The 23,562-nt window shown below is 41.5% G+C and overlaps 1 protein-coding gene and 1 pseudogene across 2 annotated transcripts; one reads left to right on the forward strand and one right to left on the reverse strand.

The window, feature by feature from the left end:
• Positions 1-3,805: 3,805 nt before the first annotated feature.
• LOC148040354 (chitinase 2 pseudogene) lies at positions 3,806-5,135 on the reverse strand (annotated as a pseudogene). Its single transcript, XR_015688043.1, has 2 exons — positions 4,949-5,135; positions 3,806-4,863 (listed from the first exon to the last, which is right to left on the reverse strand). The product of XR_015688043.1 is annotated as a chitinase 2 pseudogene (transcript).
• Positions 5,136-6,026: 891 nt separating this feature from the next.
• On the forward strand, positions 6,027-7,517 carry LOC148040355 (chitinase 2-like). Its single transcript, XM_087698717.1, has 2 exons — positions 6,027-6,302; positions 6,406-7,517. Exons 1-2 carry the CDS (start codon positions 6,164-6,166, stop codon positions 7,266-7,268), a joined length of 1,002 nt encoding a protein of 333 aa, XP_087554843.1. The 5' UTR covers positions 6,027-6,163; the 3' UTR covers positions 7,269-7,517.
• Positions 7,518-23,562: the final 16,045 nt, after the last annotated feature.

A 23,562-nucleotide genomic window follows, 5' to 3' on the forward strand; every position in this document is an offset into this window, starting at 1 on the left:
AGGCAACATCATAGGGGGTGCTGAGTTGCTAGAATGAAATGGATTAGTGGGGTTTCACGATCTGGTAGATATTGGCCAAATAGGGGGCTTTACTTGGTCTAACAACCAAAGCCCACCCTATATGAGGAAAGCTCGTCTAGATAGGTGTTATGTATCTACAACTGTCCTCATATCCTTTGCTGACTATACCCAAACGACATCACATACCATAGCAATGTCAGATCATAAACCAGTGATCTCTTCCTTCTCATTAGCGTCATCCGCCTCATGTAGAGCAGGCTGGTTCCACACGGACCCAGACATATTTAAATACCATCATGCTTGTAAGGGAATCGAAACCATATGGTCCAATAATTTCCCAATGACAGGCAGCCCACAGCCTAAGCCCAAGCCTAGGTAGCAACCATCAAAGAAAGCCAAAAACTTTTCAGTAGGGTGAAACAAACACAAACAAGGGTAAGGCAAGACCGACGGGCAATATTGTATCAGGAAATCTCTTTCATAGAAGATAGAATAACTAAAGGGGAACCTCACCTTCAGGATTTGCTTCTCTCTAGAAGGTTGGCCCTTAGACAGGAAGAGGACTTAGAAGCTAAAAGTTTATATATATTTTTTAGAGATTGGTGGTTAGACCACACGGATAGACCGGCCAAGGTAAATTTTAGTATCTTGAAGGCCAAGCAGGCCAAAGAGAGGCTTTCCTTGTTGGAAAAACCTAATGTCACCTTTGCCTCAGACCAAGCAGAAAACCTAATGGTCACCTTTAACCATTTTTTTGACCTATTGGGAAAACAAAAAACCTACATTAGAGCAGACAACTGCCAAAGCCATGATTTCTCGATATAGAAAAAGGGTTATCCCACTCGAATTAACTCCAAATTTGGACATGGACCTTTTAGCAGTTGAGATAGGACCTTTCAGTAGTTGAGATAGCAGACTCCATTGATTCTTTAGCTAAGAGGAAATCCCCGGGCCTTGATGGGATTCCCAACGAATTCTTTCAAGAATTAAAAAACCTTTTCATCATGCCCCTTATGGAGGTATGGGCTAAAGCAGTCCATTATGGGGCTCTCCCTATCACAATTAACCAAGGGGTGGTTAAAGTAATTCATAAGAAGGGAGCTAAGGAGTAGCTGTCTCAACTCCGTGTACAAGGTCTTCGCCAAGGCCTTGGCAAGGAGACTGGTACACCACCTACAAGCTTGGATACGGAAGGAGCAAAAAGGCTTTGTTAAGGACTGCTACATATTGTATGCTATCATCAGTTTGTGGGAGGGAATGGAATATGCAAAGAAACAACATCAGGACTTTGTGTTTCTCAAGATAGATTTTGATAAGTCCTATGATAGGCTGGAGTGGGATTATACACTACAATCCTTAGTAGACATGGGATTAGGTAGGAAGTATGTCAAGCTGCTTGGGAATGCTCCCACAACCATCTCAATCAATGGTGTACTAACGGAGTCATTCCATTTGCATAGGTCCATTTGGTAAGAATGCCCTCTAGCACCTCTCCTCTTTGCCATAGTTGCAAATGGATTAGGCTAGCTCTTAGAGCACTTTAGATTTCAAGGTAAAATCAAGGGCATGAAACTACCCAATAGAAAAGAAATGATACTTAACCTATTTGCAGATGACACTAATGTCACACTCAATATCGGATGCAGAGTCCATCCTCACCTTTTGGAACTGCATGGACATATTCTGTTTAGCCTCAGGCTCCAAAATCAATCATACCAAAACAGGATTCAGAACTCTTATCCAGGCCCCTCCTCAATGGATCCTGGATGCCGGTTGCCAAATAATCCCGGAAGGAGAGGTTGCCTATATATAGGCAAAAAATAGTAGAAATCCTAAATGTGGTCAAACTCCTAAAAAATAGCTATGGGCTTTGGAGCGGCACTAAAACAAAGATGGCAATGGGTAATGAACAAAATCCATTCTAAGCTAGAAATATGGAAAGGTTTCCAACAAGGAATTGATTCATGCAGTGTTATTCTCAAGCACATCCTGATTCCTACATGTGTCTACTTCCTGGCATGCTGGCACCCCCCCAAAAGGTCCCTCAAACAACTCAAATCATTATTTAGGAACTTTCTTTGGGGGGAGACCCTTATAAATATAAATGTCCCAAATTTGCTTGGAACACGTGCACCCTCTCCAAAGACAAAGGGGGATTGGGGCTTATAGACCTTTTCTCTCTATCTGAGAAATTAGCCACGAAATGGGTCATCAGATACATGCTTAACCAAGAGGAGGACTGGGCAATCCTTCTGCTTAGCCAGGTTCAAGATTTCAATATCAATCAACACTCTCGTTTTAAAGACCTACCAATCCACACCATAGTATTCTCCCCAGACAAGTATAAATCCCGCACTGCATCCCCACTGGTCAAATGCATTTGGGAAGCTTGGTAGCAATATAAAAGGCTAGTAACTTTCCATGAGGCCTAGAAGTCAAGGATATGGAGTGGAAGAGACTCCATCTGGATAAGCCTCACTCTTCCCCCAATTGAACCTCGTCGGTATAGGATAGCCTCCAAACTTAACAGGAAAGGAATCAAAATCTGGTTGGACATTTGGAACAAGGACTATAGGACCTGGAGGGATCCGAAAGAGCTCAAAAGGCAGTACAAGCTGAACAACGACGACTTAAGGTTCATTCAAGACCAAAAAGAATCTGCTGGTAAGATTTTAACGCCAAGTCCTCTCTGCTCCCTCTGCCCAACTTACCCAAGGACAACAGTAAATTGATCGCTGCCCTCAATCAGAGATGGCTTCTTAACTAAAATAACTGGCAATGGGAATATCATTTTCAAGAAATATGGACCCCCTACCTCCCCTCGAAGATTTATCATTTGCTATGGCTCATACTCCATAAGGCGGTCTGAGCAGAACATATCGAGATAGGCAATGGCCTTTGTCCATGGTGCAAGAGGGATAAAGAAACCATCGTGCACCTTTTTATTTTATGCCCATGTAACATGTGTTATGTCAACTGATACAAGAGTTCATCTCCCCTGGACATCCATATAAACTGACATGGAAAGAAATCCTCCTGGGTGAAGCAAACGGTCTCTCCCCCTCCTTGTGGACCTTGATACACAAAATGTTTCTATGGTCCATATAGCTTGTTCGCAATGAAAAAGTATTTAATGGTAAAGATGTTGATTGGCTCCCTCAACTTAAAATGGATCTTTGCTGGCAGGCTCAAAGAAATGCTCAGAAATTAGTGACGTATGACATGCAAACCTCCATCAAACGTTCGGGTACTAGATGCTTGAACAAGGAAAGAGAAGCTAAAATCAAGGAGATTGGTGAACTATTCTAGAGCATTCTAAATACTACAACGACTAGGGACTACACCATCAAGATTCTAGCCGATGTCTACTCTACCTCGCCTGATTGGGGTTCCCGTCAACAATTTCTCGGGCCACTAGGAACCCCTCTGCAATGGATAACACAATGAGTCAAATGAATAGCAACCCTCATGCCACCATACCCAATAGCTCCCATGATAGCCCTCTCTCTTCGCCACTTCTGAACCAACATGTGCAGCTCCCCCCAATAGCTCAGCCCCATGCCCCTTCCACACTGGACACTGATAATGGATTGCAGGCTATGTCTCAATCAAATAAACTAACAAACATCCAAATAGACTAGCTCCACAAAATCCTTTTGTATAAGTTTTTGGCAAATGTGTGCTCACTTTAGCCTTGGAAGTCATGCTTTTGGTTGATAGGGGGAGGATCCCCAATTGTACACACTTACCTTACTTACCTTTTTAATGCATTTCAAGCCTTCATCACAAATTTAAAAAAATACTAGTAACATTAAGGGGGGGGGCAATGCTTACGTACGCATGATGCATGATGCGCCCTTGTTTTATTTTACATTTGCTTATAACTCGGTCAGGGCTCAGAATCAGCGTTTTGTAGACTTCTGTTTCGTGCGGCGGCTCGACTCAGGAACTCGGGCTGGCGCATGGCTACGTGAATTTCCAGAGTTACGAGGAAAGGAGGAGGGCTTGGGCCTGCCTCTCGAACTGGAAGTTGCTGTAGGATTGGTCGGCGCTCCACACGAAGATGCCATGGAGGTCGCCCTGGTCTTTGAGGGTCCGGCAGGCCTGCAAGGCGGATGAAGGGAGGATGGAGGTGCCATTGTTGAGTGTCTCGAAACTGGCCAGGACCTTGCCACCATCCCCATAACGGGCCTTTGCCTCTTGGTAGACGCTGAGGTAGGTGGAGGCCGAGATGTCGTCCTGCGAGTAGAACTGGTAATTGACGTAGTCGAGGGAGGCGTTGTATCGCCCCCATAGCTCTGTGTAAAAGGGGTCGGTGGCCGGGTAGGGCGCGATGGAGGCCGTGCTGATGAGGCCCTCCGCCTTGAGCCCGTCTACGAGAGGCCCCAGGCAGTCCGCGAACTGGCCCGGCGTCACCCCGTTGGCGAAGGTCTCGTAGTCGACGTCGATGCCGTCGAGGAAATATTCGCGGATGATTCGGGCAAGGGAGGCCACCGCGTTGGCCAGCCAGGAGGATGTGGAGGTGGGTTGGAAGATCGGAACGGTGCCGCCGCCGCCGAGGCTGAGGGAGAAGCGGACGTTGGGGTGGGCGGCCTTGACGGCGCGGACAGCGTCGGGGGAGAGGCGGGGCTGCCAGAAGGCCGAGAAGTTGCCGTCGGTGGGGTGGCCGGCGGGGGACTCGTCGACGGCGAAGGCCAGTATGAAGTGGAAGGGGAGGGAGTTGTCGACGATGGGCACGTCCGACAGCGGGGGCGGCGTCCGACAGCGCGGCGCCGCCCCCGCCTATGTACTCCCGGAAGACCGCCGCCGGCTGGGGCGACGGGGCCCGGGCTAAGATCCGTCCTGATGGCAGACTACACGTGTCAGCGATTGCACACGTGCCGCAGATACGCGTGTCAGAAACTCATACGTAAAGAGGCAGACTTACCCTCAACGACGCCGAGGAGCATGCAGGCCCACATAGCCATAGCCATAGGCATTGCCGTAGCCATTGCCATTGCACTCTTCCTTCTCATTTCCATTGCCATTGTCATTGCCATTGCACTGTTCCTTCTCATTTCTGGTGAATTCCTACCCACAATTATGTACCTTGCATTTGACTCACTACTGTCCATGTTTCCAACTAACCATTTGAAAGAGTCAGAGCTTCGCCATGCTAAAGTCTAAAAAGTCTGGTGGAAGTTTCTTTCACAAGGAACTTTAAACACTTTCCCAATAGTTCAACAAAGAAAGATCTAGAAACAGTCTCACCTAGTAAAAGTCTAAGGCTTGATTTCTGCTCTCTTCAACAATGTCCAAAACATGTATGTATGGTTATGACCAGAAGATTAAAATTTTTCTATATAATAAAACTAGCTAGAACTATAAAAGCAAAATATATTTATATACTACTAATCATTTCAAAATACTATTATAAGTACCAACTAGAAAATAGAACTTATTATTTCTAAATGGCTAAAATAGCATAATTATAAGGCCATAAATAAATGAGTTTGATATTATAGTATACTTATGTTGTACATTCTACTATATTGAGATTGTGTTATGGCGAATAGTTGACCCACTTGAATAACTAGCAACTAGGCGTTCCGCGCCTAGACTCAACCCGAAGCACCGGGGCGGACGCGATTTTTGCAGGCGGGGGCGGGGGCGGGTGCTGGACGCGTGGCACCCGCCCCCGCGTTCTCTTTTTTTCTTGTGGGGGAGGAGGGGGACTGCCACGTGGCACCCGCCTCCCACCTCTCCTTAACTAATAGTAAAGATGATAATGTATTCTTGTAGGTTTGAGTCAAGGAAGATATTGTCTTATTGGCCAGAAAGTTTTGGCAAAGACTAAATCTCTTTATGACATGTGACTACCTTAATTTTCATTAATGCATGTGTGGATGATGGAAAAGTGTTTCAATGAAACTTGTATGAGACATTATGCTGGGTTAGTGAAACTTTAAGATACGTTGGTCAGGCTATGTTGAAACCTTCAAGCATTGCCAATTTATGAGAAGGTTCCATTGCAGCTGCTTGCGAAAAATTCGTTGTAGACCACGCCGTATTGACTCTTCCGCGTGGGTAGGCTTTTTGACCGACTGGCAGACCATGTGTATTTTGTTTTCTGAGAGACTTGATTCTTGGAAGTGAGATAGGAATGCTTGCACTATATAATTCAGTGGCCGCGAGCTTGGCCGGGAATGAAACAGCAAAAATGGCAACGAAGAGCGTAGCAATGGCGGCAACACTGGCGATGTGTGCAGTGCTGGCGTGGATGCTCTTCGGCATCGCTCAGGGTAAGTCTAACTGTTCATGAGTATGCGGATTGCTGACACGCCTACTTCTGACGCCGCCTGCGTTAGCTCCATGACTGACACGTAGCTTCGTTTGTGACCCCAGCACGGATCTTGGCGCCGGCCCCGTCCCCGTCCCCGAGCTTCTCGACGGAGCCCCAGCCGACAGCAGTCTTCCGGGAGTACATAGGCGGCGGGGGTGCCGCGCTGACGGACGTGCCCATCGTCGACGACTCCCTCCCCTTCCACTTCATCCTGGCCTTCGCCGTCGACGAGTCCCCCGCCGGCCATCCCACCGACGGCAACTTCTCAGCCTTCTGGCAGCCCCGCCTCTCCCCCGACGCCATCCTCGCCGTCAAGGCCGCCCACCCCAACGTCCGCTTCTCCCTCAGCCTCGGCGGCGGCGGCACCGTCCCGATCTTCCAACCCGCCTCCACATCCTCCTGGCTGGCCAACGCGTCGGCCTCCCTTGCCGGAATCATCCGCGAATATTTCCTCGACGGCATCGACGTCGACTACGAGACCTTCGCCAACGGGGTGACGCCGGGCCAGTTCGCGGACTGCCTGGGGCCTCTGGTAGACGGGCTCAAGGCGGAGGGCCTCATCAGCACGGCCTCCATCGCGCCCTACCCGGCCACCGACCCCTTTTACACAGAGCTATGGCGCCGGTACAACGCCTCCTTCGATTACGTCAATTACCAGTTCTACTCGCAGGGCGACATCTCGGCCTCCACCTACCTCGGCGTCTTCCAGGAGGCCCAGGTCGTTTACGGCGATGGCGACAAGGTCTTGGCCAGCTTCGAGACCCTCAACAATGGCACCTCCATCCTCCCTGCTTCCGCCCTGCAGGCCTGCCAGACCCTCAAAGACCAGGGCGACCTCCGGGGCATCTTCGTGTGGAGCGCCGACCAATCCTACAGCAACTTCCAGTTCGAGAGGCAGGCCCAATCCCTCCTCCTTTCCTCCTAGCCTGCTTTAATGCCCCCTCACTCCCCCATCGCTTCGCCGGCTATGGTGAAGTCTACCTGAATTCTGAGAGTCCGTCGGCGCGCCTCTGGTGGGTGAAGAATCTACAACACCCCCGGCTGACTAGCCCGCCTGGTCAGAAGGCACGGAAGATTGTTTCACTTTAGCCTACAGCAGGCTAACCATACGTTCATTCTTGTAGCCGGTAGTGCTCGAAAAAAATAAAACAATTTAAAACAATTATTTCGGGAAATTCAGGAGTATTTTTGTGAAAAACTGAGGTAAAGTTAAAATTTAACATTAAATGTCCTTTAGATTTTGTAATTTTAAGCACCTTTTAACTCAAAACGTGAAGGTAAGTTTCCAAAAGGTGGTGTTACGCCATACCTAGATATTTTCTGGAAGCACTATTTATGGGGTTTCCTATAGACTCATTAAAATTCTCTCTCTCTCTCTCTCTCTCTCTCTCTCTATATATATATATATATATATATATATATATATATATATATATATAGTTTAAAGTTTTGCATATTTGAGAATCCCAAACCAACCAAAAGGTTCCCAAGCCTATATGGCAAAGGAAGGACATGTTTGGTATTTAAGAAATAAAGAGAGATTTAAAAAAAAGATAATTTAACAATGAGTAGGAGAAATGTGAGTTTTTGAAAAGGATATAGCCACACACACACAAACACAGAGGTTTTGTATACAAGAAAAAAATTTAAAGGGTGATATAAGGATGATAAGTGAAAAGACGAGTCTTTTGAAGGGTAATATTTCTACATATTATTTAGAGCTTTGCCTTGGGGATCCTAAACTAATCAAATGGTTCCCAAGCCAATGTGAAGGAAAGGTTTGGTATTTAGGAAATAAAGAGGGGTTTTTTTTTTGTAAAGGGTGATATTATAAAGTTGTGTGTGGCTCTCTCTCTCTCTCTCTCTCTCTCTCTCTCTCTCTCTCTTTTTTCTATAGAGATGGATAGGTTTCGTATTCAAGAAATAAAGAGGGATTGCTTTTGAAGGGTGACATAATGATAACTAGCGTTCCTGGCGCGCTTCGCGCGCAAGGAATGCTATCTCGCTTCGCGGCAAAGCGGGGTGCGATCGCACGGCAACTTCACTTCCCTATCGCACAGTGGGTAATGCTAGTATCCACACTCACTCACTCACTCACTCACTCAATCACTCTCAACCTCTCTCTCTCTCTCTCTCTCTCTCTCTCTCTCTCTCTCTCTCCCCCCAATTCTCTCTAAGCACCCTCTCTCTGTCTCACATACACACACAAAACTTAAAACTAAAAGTAGTTTAAAACCAATGTAACACAAAATGCCAGACATAGAAACAATCTCTTCCATGCACCATACTTATAAACATTCCTCTCGACATCAATGTAAGCAATCATATGCTTGCACACACGATAATTAGAAACAACAACGTAATACTGAAAACGAAGCCACAAAGGCCAAGTATAAGGTACGCAAGTGTTTTAAGCACCATAGGCAAATGGCCGATGCCAACAAAAAAAGACAATGTCTCGAAGATGCCTAATAGAAACAAAACTTTTTGAGTAATCATTAACAAAATCTTCCTCGTTGAGAAAAACATGAGAAGGCAAAGCCGGGAATGATCGCATAGTTTCCATTGGTAATCTCATGGGCAATGTAACGGTCCTACCACCTACATTGTAACAAAAATCACAATATAAGTACGTGGAACAACTTTACACTAAAGCGGATCATAATTGAGACAAAGACCAAGCACCACAAAAATAATTTCTATAAGAGACCTAGTCAAAATGAAGCCTCAAAGGCCAAGCATAAGGCACCGACGTGTTTCCAAGTACCATAGGCAAATGGCCGATGCCAACAAAAAAAGACAATGTCTCGAAGACGCCTAATGGAAAGAAATCTTCCTTTTCTTCGAGGAATGATTAACAAAATCCTCCTCCTTGAGCAAAATATGTGAAGGTAAAGTAGGGAACGATCCCACAGTTTCCATTGGTAATCGCATGGGCGATGCAACGGTCCTACCTCTCTCTTTACCACCTGCATTAGAACAAAAATTACAATATAAGTACATGGAACAACTAACAAAGATCATTCCATCCCAACAATAATAATACATGGTCGAACATTTGTGAACCACTCCGTAGGTACTGACAAACGTTGATGCAGCGTCACAAAACAACCCAAATCTTTGAATCCATACTTGAACCAATGCCTCAGTATCTTATCAGTATGAGAGCGTTGAAATCTCTTCTTATGGTCAACCTCGTACATATCCACCTGAAAACATTGCGTATATCCACAATGTACAACTTCAATAAAAACTGGGAGCTTGATGTCGATATTAACATCATCATATAAACCCTCAATGACCCTTGTAAGTGTCCTTCTTATGATATCATCAGGAGCTATAGTGAGTAATGTGCACTGCAACTCCTTTTGATAGTCAGAAGTTGGGTAATAGTGCCACTTTAGGGTAGGCATCTGCAAAAGTTAAATGAATAGTGAAATATGAAAAAATTATACTTCCAAGAGAGTATATGCCAACCAAACAGGGCATAGAGAGCAATTCACACATATGCAAAACCAACGTCCCTGTATGGTCATCAATAACTGTATCTCCACAAAGAAAGAAACAGAGAGTAATTCACATATATGCAAAACCAATGTCCCTACATGGTCGTCAATAACTGCATCTCCGCAAAGAAAGTAATGCACATTATTGCACCTTTCGAAGAACATCCTTGTATACAATGTTTGTGGTCATATCCCCATTCTCTTCACCCAATAGCACTTTCACACCATGCAAAGATTTTACCCTTGAAAATGCAACATACAGCTGACCATGTGTAAATACTGGTGCCTTTAGATAAAGCCCAACAATGAACAAAGTCTGCCCTTGTGACTTGTTGATTGTCATAACAAATGCCAATCGGATGGGAAACTGTCTCCGCTTCATAGTAAATGGCAATTGTGTAGCATTCGAAACAAAAGTAATTCGGGGAATAAAAACTCGTTCGCCCACATTTGCCCATGTTATTATCTGAGCATCTATCACTTTCCTATTGAAAGCTCTACATATCAATCGCGTACCATTACACGTACCCCTTCCTGGATTTAGGTTTCTAAGAAGAATAATAGGTGCATTTATCTTCAGCATCAATAAATGAGGAGGAAATCCACCTCCAAGGTCCAATGTATTTAAATACTCAACAGAGTACAAAAATGAGTCGTCGGTCTCTGCAATTGAATCTGCACTATAATATTGCCTGACCTCCCCTGGCATTACTTGCAATGCACAATCATTCAAAGTAGCCACCTCTGTATTCTGCGAGGCAAGTATAGCCCGCTCACTAAAATACAACGTGTAGTCACCCACATTGGACATGTCACTGTAGATACTATCAATCAGTGTTTCGATAGAGTGCCCTTTTAATATCATGCCAGGTGGAACACAAAACTTATCACAACTTTCGGTAACAATCACTCCATCCCCTATTCCTTGAATCCAACAGATGAACCCATTGTCCACCACACAACCAGCTGTCGACACTCGCATATTGCCAGATAGCCTTAGCACCCTTATGTAATGCCACAAATCAGAGTAACACAATGCAACATTAACAATATCCTCACGTGTTCCCTTTACCACAACCGGCAAGACTTGTCTAAAATCCCCCCCAAACAAAACAACTTTTCCACCAAATGGCTTATCACAGCTCATAACATCTCTTAGAGTTCTATCAACCGCTTCGAAGGCATATCGATGGGTCATAGGAGCCTCATCCCACAAAATAAGGCTTGTTTGTCTCAATAACCGAGCAGGGTCACTTTGAATAGGAATATTTCAAGTGGATCGATTATTTAATTCTACTGGGATTTTAAACCAAAAGTGAGCTGTACGACCACCTGGCAAAAGCAAGGCAGCAATGCCACATGATACTGTTGCCAACGCTATGCGACCACCACTGCACACCTTCACAAGTAAACATTTGTATAGGAAAGTCTTCCCAGACCCACCAGGACCATCCAAAAAGAATACATCCCCAGTATTTATATCAACAGCATCCATGACTGCACCAAAGGCAATTCTTTGTTCTTCATTCAACATTCCCTCCATGGATTCAGAAACCCTATGTTGTTCTGATATGTTGTATGCATATTCATTTTGCAAAAGAGGGTTAGCATGCAGTTGTGATTTTGGTTGATGAGGTTCAGGCAACCCATCAAAATCACAGTATTTTTTACTCAAGAATGGATTATATGGAACAATCCATCAATTATCAATAACATTACCATTTATGATCACAGAGTTTCCATCATCTCGTCTTCGATAAATGGGATAGCTAAAACTATCAACCGTTGTCATGCCCACTAATTTTTGCGAGTAATATTTAGTACATCTACCCTTGTCCATATAGGGACTCTTGGGGTTCAATCCTCGACAAGGGCCATGAATGTTGCACTTTGAAATTGTCTCAAATAAGGCTGAAAACTTAACTCTATTGGGTAACTCAGCACAAACTACTCTATCGTAGTGACATGCTTCAGAAGGTTTGAAAGACGGCTCTAAAATTAGCAAAGTATGAGAATGTGGTAGCCCCCTCTTTTGAAATTCAATCACAGTAACATAGCCTACAACCTTTCCAAAGAGATCCTTCCGCAAAAATGTATACATTAAATTAGCATGCTTTTTATAAAACACACGAGCAGTCAAATCCGGACGGTCATAAGCACTTTGCCCAGGCAATAAAGCATTAGTTATATCCAACCACTTTGGATTGCATGTCATTGTTATAAAAAGGTCAGGTTTTCCCTTACATCTCACTATAGCTATGGCATCCTGATATAATTGATACATGTGCCTTGGTCCACCTATGAATGACGGCAGTAAAACTATCCTCTTGCCAACAGAGGCACCAACAATCGGCATTGTCCCATTATTGTTTGCCCCCACCATGTCTGCCAAGCCTTTGTAGGCCTCCGATCGTAACACTGATTGATTCTGGCGACACTAAGTTAACCTGCACTGCTCTATACTACAATAAGCATCAACAATAAATTGCTACAATAGTTGACGAGCACGCAATATGCACACCTCAGTATCTTCACGCACTTGAAGACGAAATGCATAAAACTGCATCTGGGTAACACAATTTTTATTGGACAATTCATATATGTTAACATGAACACTAACATTACTGTAGGGAACCTTTACATGCCAACTATCATCCCCCATAGGAAAAAGGAGGACATATAGCATTGGCATATATGCCTTATGCAAGTTTGAAATAGCAACACATCGACCACCCCGAGTGTAAACATGAATATCCCGATGATCAAGAGTACCCTCGTCACCCTGCCCTGGCATGATAGCTACAACCTCAGGCAGAATACTGTTTACTGGTTCTTTGAATACCAAAAATACTCATTCTTAGTTCCTGCACGGGATTATTTTGCAATTGCGAACCCACTGACCTAAAAGCACGTGCATATACGTTGTGTCGATACATCATACATTGAAGCTCCCCTAGCAAGTTTGGTAATAAATCATGCATAACCCCCAGCCTATTAAGCAACTCATGCTCGGTATCATAAACATACAGTTGTGTAAATCTTGGCCTTTCTTGACGTTGCACATCAGGAAGCAAAGCACCTATACGGTGATAAATAGAGCCATGCACTCTAAAGGTGTAACCATTCCTGATAACAGGTAGCTCGTCAACATTAGCTCCGAGTGATACAAATGCAAGAGCGTTGTTGTATGCTCGTATGTTGTTTTTAAATATCCTACTCTAAGGGTGCATACCATGCAACAAATCATGCAATGGCTGTGGTGGATGTTGCAATGGTGGCAACATTACTTTTCCATTTTGACAACAGTGTCTTCCAAACAAAATCAACCCTTGAACCCAAGTCTCGCATCTCCACAACTTATTTGAACACCTTTCACACATCACACAAAGACTCCCCATGGAATGCACATCCGGCTCTTGAAATAGTAGTATTGACATTGCTGGGTGAATATCCGTTGCAGGCAAAGCATTTAAAATGGAGCACAATCCACCACTTTGGGGATCAAAAATAGCAATATTATGAACACGTAACTCATTAGCCACAAAATTTTCCACATTGTGGTGATTTCCAAAATCTAAACCAACATTCTGTTCAACTGGCTCATTATCCCCATTTACAAATTCAACACGGTGAGACACACTCTCGCAAACCACTCCACTAAGATTTCCCCCATGTTGGCACTTCGACATTGAAACATTATTAACATGTGACTTGAAAGTCGCATGATTAAGACCATTACAACCACCCATTGATGGCAAAGCATTCGTTAAATCCACACCAAAATGTCGCAACGCTTGAAATCCCCTAATGGTTCTATCCGGTGATGGCAAAACATTAGCCACATCTATACTAAACTGTGGTTGGCCTAGTTCACGATGACCACTTAGAATCTCCTCATGGAACGTCAAGTTTTCAATGTCTCTTTGAATGGATCTACCACGATCTAAAATCCCTTTCCGAGCCCTGAGTTTAGCAACCTGTCGTCGCTCATACCTTGTGGAAGTAAGCATGTCCCTACGAACACGCAATACATAGTCTTAGCCAGTTGCTCGATGCGAACACCCCATATTGATCAGTTGGCCACAAAACCTATTATCAACGTATAGACCCATAGGACACACAATAACTTACCAACTCACATTCGCAACCACAAATCCTAAATGCGCGAAAGAATATATGTACGCTACACAGAGAGAGAGAGAGAGAGAGAGAGAGAGAGAGAGAGAGAGAGAGAGAGAGAGAGAGAGAGAGAGAGAGATCACCGAACTAAAACAAACTAACCCTAAACTATATCTAAAGTAACTAACACAAATAACCAATCAATCTAACTAAACTATTCGATAGATAATAACGGATCTAACCAAACTAACCCTAAACCATATCTAAAGTAACTAACACACAATCTAAAATAACTACTAACTACTAACTATCCAAATTAACTAACTAAATAACTAACTAAACCAAATAAATAACCAAAACTAACTAAACTAACTAAACTAACTAACCACAAACTAACTAAACTAATCTCTCTCTCTCTCTCTCTCTCTCTCTCTCTCTCTCTCTCTCTCTCTCTCTCTCTCAAGTAACTAACACATATATAAACTAAAACAAAAAAACAAACTAACCCTAAACTATATCTAAAGTAACTAACACACAATCTAAAGTAACTACTAACTTACTATTTAACTTAATAAACTAACTAAACTAAATAAGTAAATAAAACAACTAAATAAACCAAATAACTAAATCCATATATAACACACAAAAATAATTTAAACTAACTTATCTAATCAACTAACTAAATAAACTAACTAAACTAAATAAGTAAATAAAACAACTAAATAAACTAAATAACTAACTAAACTAAGTAAACAACCAAAACTAACTAAACTAACTAACCACAAATCTAACCAAACTAACTAACAACCTATTTAACTAACTAACTTACTATTTAAACTAATAAATACATCAAAACACATTTACAACCACACAGAGAGAGAGAGAGAGAGAGAGAGGTTGCTTTGCTTGGTATGGTTTAATTTATTGGTATTTTGGTTTACTTTGTGCAGTTTGTTTGTGAGGATTGGTATTTCAGGTCGGTGATCTCTCTCTCTTAAAACTAAATAAATACAACCATAAACAAAACTAACTAACTAAACTAAAGTTAACTAACTAACCAAACTAAAGTAAGGTAAAACCTACCAACTAACTAACCCATAACACATATATAAACCAAAACAAAAAAACAAACTAACACAAATAACCAATCAATCTAACTAAACTATTCGATAGACAATAAACAAAAATAACTTAAACTAACTAATCTAATAAGCTAACGTATCTAACCAAACTAACCCTAAACTATATCTAAAGTAACTAACACACAATCTAAAGTAACTACTAACTTACTATTTAACTTAATAAACTAACTAAACTAAATAACCACAAATAACCAAATTAACTAACTAAATAACTAAATCCATATATAACACACAAAAATAATTTAAACTAACTTATCTAATCAACTAACTAAATAAACTAACTAAACTAAATAAGTAAATAAAACAACTAAATAAACTAAATAACTAACTAAACTAAGTAAACAACCAAAACTAACTAAACTAACTAACCACAAATCTAACCAAACTAACTAACAACCTATTTAACTAACTAACTTACTATTTAAACCAATAAATACATCAAAACACATTTACAACCTGAGAGAGAGAGAGAGAGAGAGAGATCACCGACCTGAAATACCAATCCTCACAAACAAACTGCACAAAATAAACCAAAATACCAATAAATTAAACCATACCATGAGAGAGATCACCGACCTGAAATACCAATCCTCACAAACAAACTGCACAAAATAAACCAAAATACCAATAAATTAAACCATACCAAGCAAAGCAACCTCTCTCTCTCTCTCTCTCTCTCTCTCTCTCTCTCTCTCTCTCTCTCTCTCTCTCTCTCTCTCTCTCTAAACTAAAACTAAAACAAACAAACATATATAAACTAACTTATCTAATCAACTAACTGAATAAACTAACCAAACTAAATAACTTACTAAATAACTAAATAAAATAACTAAATAAACTAAATAACTAAACTAAATAAACAACCAAAACTAAATAACTAACTAAACACAAATCTAACCAAACTAACTAACAACCTATTTAACTAACTAACTTACTATTTAAACGAATAAATACATCAAAACAAATTTACAACCTGAAGAGAGAGAGAGAGAGAGAGAGAGATCACCGACCTTAAATACCAATCCTCACAAACAAACTGCACAAAATAAACCAAAATACAAATAAATTAAACCATACCGAGCAAACCTCTCTCTCTCTCTCTCTCTCTCTCTCTCTCTCTCTCTCTCTCTCTCTCTCTCTCTCTCTCTCTCTCTCTCTCTCTCTCTCTCTCTCTCTCTCTCTCTCTCTCTCTCTCTCTCTCTCTCTCTCTCTCTCTCAAGTAACTAACACATATATAAACTAAAACAAAAAAGCAAACTAATCCTAAACTATATCTAAAGTAACTAACACACAATCTAAAGTAACTGCTAACTTACTATTTAACTTATCTAATCAACTAACTAAATAAACTAACAAACTAAATAAAATAACTGAAACTAACTAATTAACTAATTTAAAAAACTAACTAAACTAACTAAATAACCAAAACTAACCAAATAACTATATAAAATAACTAAATAAACTAACTAAACTAACTAAGCAACTAATCTAAGGTAAAAGCTACTAACTAACTAACCCACAACACATATATAAACTAAAACAAAAAAATAAACTAAATAAAATAACTAAATAACTAACTAAACTAGATAAATAACCAAAACTAACTAAACTAATCTCTCTCTCTCTCTCTCTCTCTCTCTCTCTCTCTCTCTCTCTCTCTCTCTCTCTCTCTCTCTCTCTCTCTCTCTCTCTCTCTCTCTCTCTCTCTCTCTCTCTCTCTCACAAAACTAAATAAACACGACCATAAACAAAACTAACTAACTAAACTAAAGTTAACTAACTAACCAAATTAAACTAAGGTAAAATCTACCAACTAACTAACCCCTAACACATATATAAACCAAAATTAAAAAACAAACTAAAACAAATAACCAATCAATCTAACTAAACTATTTGATAGACAATAAACAAAAATAACTTAAACTAACTAATCTAATAACCTAACGTATCTAACCAAACTAACCCTAAACTATATCTAAAGTAACTAACACACAATCTAAAGTAACTACGAACTTACTATTTAACTTAATAAACTAACTAAGCTAAATAACTAAATCCATATATAACACACAAAAATAATTTAAACTAACTTATCTAATCAACTAACTAAATAAACTAAATAAGTAAATAAAACAACTAAATAAACTAAATAACTAAATCCATATATAACACACAAAAATAATTTAAACTAACTTATCTAATCAACTAACTAACTTATCTAATCAACTAAACTAAATAAGTAAATAAAACAACTAAATAAACTAACTAAACTAAGTAAACAACCAAAACTAACTAAACTAACTAACCACAAATCTAACCAAACTAACTAACAACCTATTTAACTAAGTAACTTACTATTTAAACCAATAAATACATCAAAACACATTTACAACCTGAGAGAGAGAGAGAGAGAGAGAGAGAGAGAGAGAGAGAGAGAGAGAGAGGTTGCTTTGCTTGGTATGGTTTAATTTATTGGTATTTTGGTTTATTTTGTGCAGTTTGTTTGTGAGGATTTGTATTTCAGAGGTCGGTGATCTCTCTCTCTCTCTCTCTCTCTCTCTCTCTCTCTCTCTCTCTCTCTCTCTCTCTCTCTCTCTCTCTCTCTCTCTCTCTCTCTCTCTCTCTCTCTCTCTCTCTCTAAACTAAAACAAAAACAAACAAACATATATAAACTAAAACAAAAAAACAAATTAACCCTAAACTAACACACAATCTAAAATAACTAAGCAACTAATCTAAGGTAAAACCTACTAACTAACTAACCCATAACACATATATCCTGCGGTTCCAATCCACAAGAGCAGTAGTAGCATTTGCATCACGGTTGCGAACCATACATTCAATTTGGTTAAGGGTGTACAGTAGAACAATGACAGTTCAGTTTTAGCCTCCCATCCTCTACTTCAGTTGTTGTCAAGTATAACTTGCAAAAGGCCTGATTAGCAAGTGAGATTTAAGGAAATTGCACAGTTTTCTTAAAAATAAAGTTGCAGCTTCTTAAGCACCATCACCTACTTTGAAAAGACCTTGAACATATCTCCTGCATCTTCTAGTAATGGAGGTAGTGCCCAACATTACTTTCAATTGCTAAACGTACATTCATCTTCACACGTACATTCATCGTCAGAGAGTAGTAATACTCTCTCTCTCTCTCTCATGGCCAGTCGTCAGAGAGAGAGAGAGAGAGAGAGAGAGAGAACACGCGTTCTCTCTCTCTCTCTCTCTCTATGACGACTGGCCGAGAGAGAATACGCACGGCTGGGGCCTCCTGGGCCCCGCCACCATCGCCCAATCCGACGTGGATGCCACCCTCGCCCAGATGAGCCCCGCCACCATCGCGCGCAAGCTCCCGGGCACCACTCTACGTCCACGTCACTGTCACGCTAACTCAGCCTTCGAGCTGGAGAACTACACCACCTTCTCCAGTATTTTCCCGAACCTATAGGTTCGACACTTTCCCGAACCTGTAGCTCAAATAATAATGTAGTATAGATAAAGGGAAAGGTAAGCCATTTGAAGGGTGATATGATGATAATAAGGGGGAAGGTGAGTGTTTTGAAGGATGACATGATGATGATAAGGGGAAAGCTTACATTTTGATCTCTTCCTTTTTCCCATTGGATGGAAAAAAACAATTTTGTAAACACTAGCTCTAGGTAAAGAATGAGCAACTTGGTGTTTTGAGCTCCAATAAAGTTAGGATGAGCTCCAACTATAGCTAATAAGTTGTGAATAAACACCCTCCCAATAACATATTCATCCTGGTGGACAACGCCATGTTCATTCTCCACTATTGTGATGGCTTCGCATTGATGCTTTGTTTTTAGAGCCTTCATATAGAAGGTAGACTATGTCTCACCCTCAATGTGCCACCTCACCCTTAGTTGGATACATGCTACCTCGACTCTTTGCTATGCTCCATTAGCTTAAGCATCTTACAAAGGTAGGTGTTACCTAGGACTTGCACAAGGGTAGCCAAGTCCTCTTCTCTTCTGCTTGAAGCCAACTTCTAATGCATTTCTTCAACATTCATGATCGTGGCTACACAGCATTCCCCCTTTAGCACTAGGTCTTGGACTTGCTGGCCCATTATGTTGAGAGATCGAGCTCCACTCGCGATATGCCAGGGTGACCGTTGTGCATTTATGTCACCGACTTGTCAGTTGCAGATGCAGTTGGTACACCGCCCATGAATAATAGCTACATGACAGCTATCCTTATCTACTCTAGTTCGTGGCTCAGTTAGTATGCCACCTTAGTTAGTTGAGTTTGGTTTGAGACCCATATATAGGGTTCTTCTATTTCTTTGTATTAGAGTTCTTTTTGGCTTACACAACTAAGAAGAGGAAAACTGTTTTCAGCCTCCACCCTTGTGTGTATTCCCCCATTGTGCAAGCAAGAAAGCTACAAGTGAGACTCCTTCCTTCTCTCCCACAATCTTGACATGGTATCAAAGCCTTGTTTGTGGTAAGGAGCTCAAGAAAGCAAGCCAAGCTCGCGGTGTTCTGGTAAGAGGAGCAGTGTTGCTTTCATTTTCTGTTTTGGGAGCAGATCTCTGCAGGTAGTACAGCCAGAAATTGCAAGAGTGCATTGTCTCAGGTTGAGACGCCCTTCGCGGTGAAGCAAGAGGGCAGTATATGCTTTTGAGGCCATTTCGGGGCCTGTTTTGGAGGTGGAAGTTTTCTGCACGCACTCAGGAAAAAGCCCTGTTTTATGCTGTGCGACCACTATTCTACAGGTCGGTGAAAAGTTACCACAGAAATTGCATCGTATGCTTGTGTGCAGAGACATTGGGAGTTACAAAATCATCCTTGTTGCCTGTTGATGCAAAATCGTCACTAGGAAGTGACTGTGTGGTCAAATACCACCTTCGTCAGTTTTGCAGATTTGCCTTTGTGAGGCTGAAGCTGTGTTCTTTGCAGTGACAGAATTTTTTGCAGTGTTCTGTAATGGCGTCTGATTCTCTCTCACAGATTGTCACTGAAAAGCTTGACAAGAACAACTTCCAAGCATGGAAGTTTAGAATGACGAATTTCCTTATGGGAAAAGGATATTGGGAATTTGTTGCAGGAAATGAAGAAGAACCAGTTCTTCCTGATGTTCCCAATCAACAGCAAATGCAAGCATTTAAAGCATGGCATGAGAGAGCCAGGAAAGTTATGTACTGGCTGTCTATCAGCATTTCAGACTCTATGATTGTGCATATTCAAGATGCAAGTACGCCAAAGGAGGCATGGGATACTTTGTAAAAAATGTATAGCACAAATACGCAAGCCAGGAAAATGCAGCTCAAGCAAGAGTTGCACAATGTGCAAAGAGAAAGTATGAGCATCAATGACTACCACATGAAGGTGAATAAGATTGCAGATGCACTTGCTTCCATTGGGTCGCCAGATGATGATTTAGTCTCAGTGACCTTGAATGGTCTAGGAAAGGATTATGCACAGTTCCGAACATCCATTTCCGTCCGTGAAAGATTTCCTGATTTTGAGGAGTTGATTGCTCTTCTAATTTCTGAGGAGCAGAGAAATGGTGGTGCATCTTCTTCAGGAGGAACTTCAAAAGAAGCTGTCTTCTACTCAAATGTTGGAAGAGGTAGAGGCAGAGGTAGAGGAGGCCGATTTGGAGGCCGTGGTAGAAATCTGAATATGCAACAAACTCAAGAAAACCAATCCTATGGAGGAGGACGTGGTAACTCTAGAGGCAGGGGAGCCAAAGAGGTCGTGGTGGATGGCAAAGAGGCCAAAATGCAAACAGTAATGTTGAATGCTACTACTGTGGTAAAATGGGTCATATGGCTAAAGACTGCTATAAAAAGCAGAATGACATCATGAATGGAAAACTGCAACAAGGGAATTATGCATCTTCTAGTAGACAGGGTGATGATAGAAATGAGCATTTGTTTATGGTGCAGCACATGAATAATTCAGTGATAAGTGCAGAAGAAAGCAACGATGTATGGTATGTTGACTCAGGTGCATCAAACCACATGACAGGTCATGCAGAATGAATGGAGGATGCAAGGAAAATGGAAAAACCAGGAGTTGTGGAGACTGGTGATGATACTGTACATCCTATTGTGCAGATTGGAAAAATTCCTTTGTCTATGCAGGATGGGAAAAATAAATACATGTCCGATGTATTTCATGTCCCGAATATCACCAAGAATCTGGTTTCTGTTGGTCAAATGGTTGAGCAGGGCTTGCAGGTCAGATTTAATCCTCATGGATGCTTTGTTGAGGATATGAAAAATAAAGGTCGCTTGATAGCAAAAGGAAAGAAGAAGGGCAGAATGTTTACGTTGGATGCAGACATGTCTGAATTGAGTGCAGCAATGTTTGCACATGGGACCGGTGTAGTTGCAGATATTGATATCTGGCATAAACGCATTGGTCATGTTAATGTACAGCGACTTAAATCAATGCAGGCCCAAAATATTGTTGCAGGATTGCCAAAATTCAAGGTTGTAGAAATGCATAAGGTATGTGAAGCCTGTCAGTTTGGAAAACAGGCAAGGAAACCATTTCCTAGACATGTTCAAGAGAGTAAGAAGCCATTGGAATTAATCCACTCTGATGTGTGGACTACTAAAGCTGCATCTCTTGGAGGCTGTCATTATTTTGTCACTTTTATTAATGACTATAGCAGAAAAGTTTGGGTGTATTTTATGAAAAAGAAAAGTGAAGTTTTTGGGCATTTTAAAACTCTTAAAGCTATGGTTGAAAAAGAAACAGGCCTGCAAATAAAATGCCTAAGGTCAGATGGAGGGGGAGAGTACCTCTCAAATGAGTTTGCAAGGTTCCTGCAGGAGCATGGCATAAAGCAGCAATATTCACGCAGTCATACCCCACAGCAAAATGGAATTGCAGAAAGGAAAAACAGGCATATTGGAGAAGTATCTCGTGCCATGCTCAATGAAAAAGACCTCCCAGATTTTTACTGGGCTGAAGCAGTTGCTACAGCAGTCTATATAATGAACAGGACTCCCACTGCAGCAATACATGGGATGACTCCAGAGGAGAGGTATACTGGTAGGAAACCAGATATTTCTCATTTGAAAATTTTTTGTTGCATTGCCTATGTACATGTGCCAGATGAGTTGAGATCCAAGTTGGATCCAAAAGCTGAGAAGTGCATCTTTATTGGTTACTCTCTGCAGCAAAAAGGGTATAGATGCTATAACCCTTCTAATCGTAAGTTTACAGTGAGCAGAGATGTTGTTTTTGATGAGATGAGTAGCTGGTATAAACCAGTAAATGTGATTGATGATGTAGATGCACAAAACGGTAATGCTGCACAGAATTCTCAACAGCAGTCACAAGATATTAGTGGACCTGGAGCGTCCTCTAGCAGTGGTTCACATTCTTCGCCATGGACAGGCAGATTGAGATCAGGAGAATCTTCTCAAGGCAGTGCAAATAGTGGTATGCAGGTGTCACGAAAAGGAAAAGAGAAGGTAGATCAGCCCATGTTTGATGTGAATGCAGGTCACTCTTATGTGGATGGTGAATCCAGTGGCTCAGAACAGAGCATTGATGATGAGTTGGGTATTCCTTCTATTGTTACACCTGGAGTAAGGAAGACCAGGGATATTTTGAGAGCACCTGGGAGTGAACCTACTTTGCGAAGGTCTACGAGAGCTAGGTATCCTATGGATAGGCTGAAATATGATGGATTTACAGCCATTCACTATGCATATATGGTCAAAGTTATACAGGAACCAGAACCCACTTCTTTTGAGCAAGCCATGGGAAAAGAAAAATGGGAGAAAGCCATGGATGAAGAAATGGATGCCTTGGAAGCAAATGCTACATGGGAATTGGTACCTTTGCCTAAAGGTAAGAATGCAATTGGCTGTAAGTGGGTTTATAAGGTAAAGCACAATGCAGATGGTTCTGTGAACAGATACAAGGCAAGATTAGTAGTCAAGGGGATGCACAAACATATGGCATTGACTATGAAGAAACATTCAGTCCGGTTGCAAGGATGGCAACCATAAGAGCAGTCATTGCTATGGCTGCATCAAAGGGATGGTCTTTACATCAGATGGATGTAAAGAATGCCTTCTTGCATGGTGATTTGCAAGAAGAGGTCTATATGGAGCAGCCACCAGGTTATGTGCATGCTGTTCATCCTGAGTTTGTTTGCAGGTTAAAGAAAGCCTTGTATGGCTTGAAGCAAGCACCTAGAGCATGGTCTGACAAGATAGGATAGTATCTTGTCACTATTGGCTTTCAGATTTCCAAGGCAGATTTCTCACTTTATGTGAGAAAAACAGAGAAAGGTATTATGTTGCTTGTCATTTATGTTGATGATTTGATTATGACAGGTGACAGTGATGAAGATATCCTTCATGTGAAAATGCTATTGAAGCAAAAGTTTGAGATGAAGGATTTGGGAGAGCTGCGTTATTTCTTGGGCATTGAGGTGATTAGATCACCAAGTGGGATAC

Source organism: Lygodium microphyllum, chromosome 2, assembly GCF_053477565.2.
Source record: "Lygodium microphyllum isolate KBCC chromosome 2, Lygodium_microphyllum_v1.1.10, whole genome shotgun sequence".
In the NCBI taxonomy this organism is placed as follows: domain Eukaryota; kingdom Viridiplantae; phylum Streptophyta; class Polypodiopsida; order Schizaeales; family Lygodiaceae; genus Lygodium; species Lygodium microphyllum.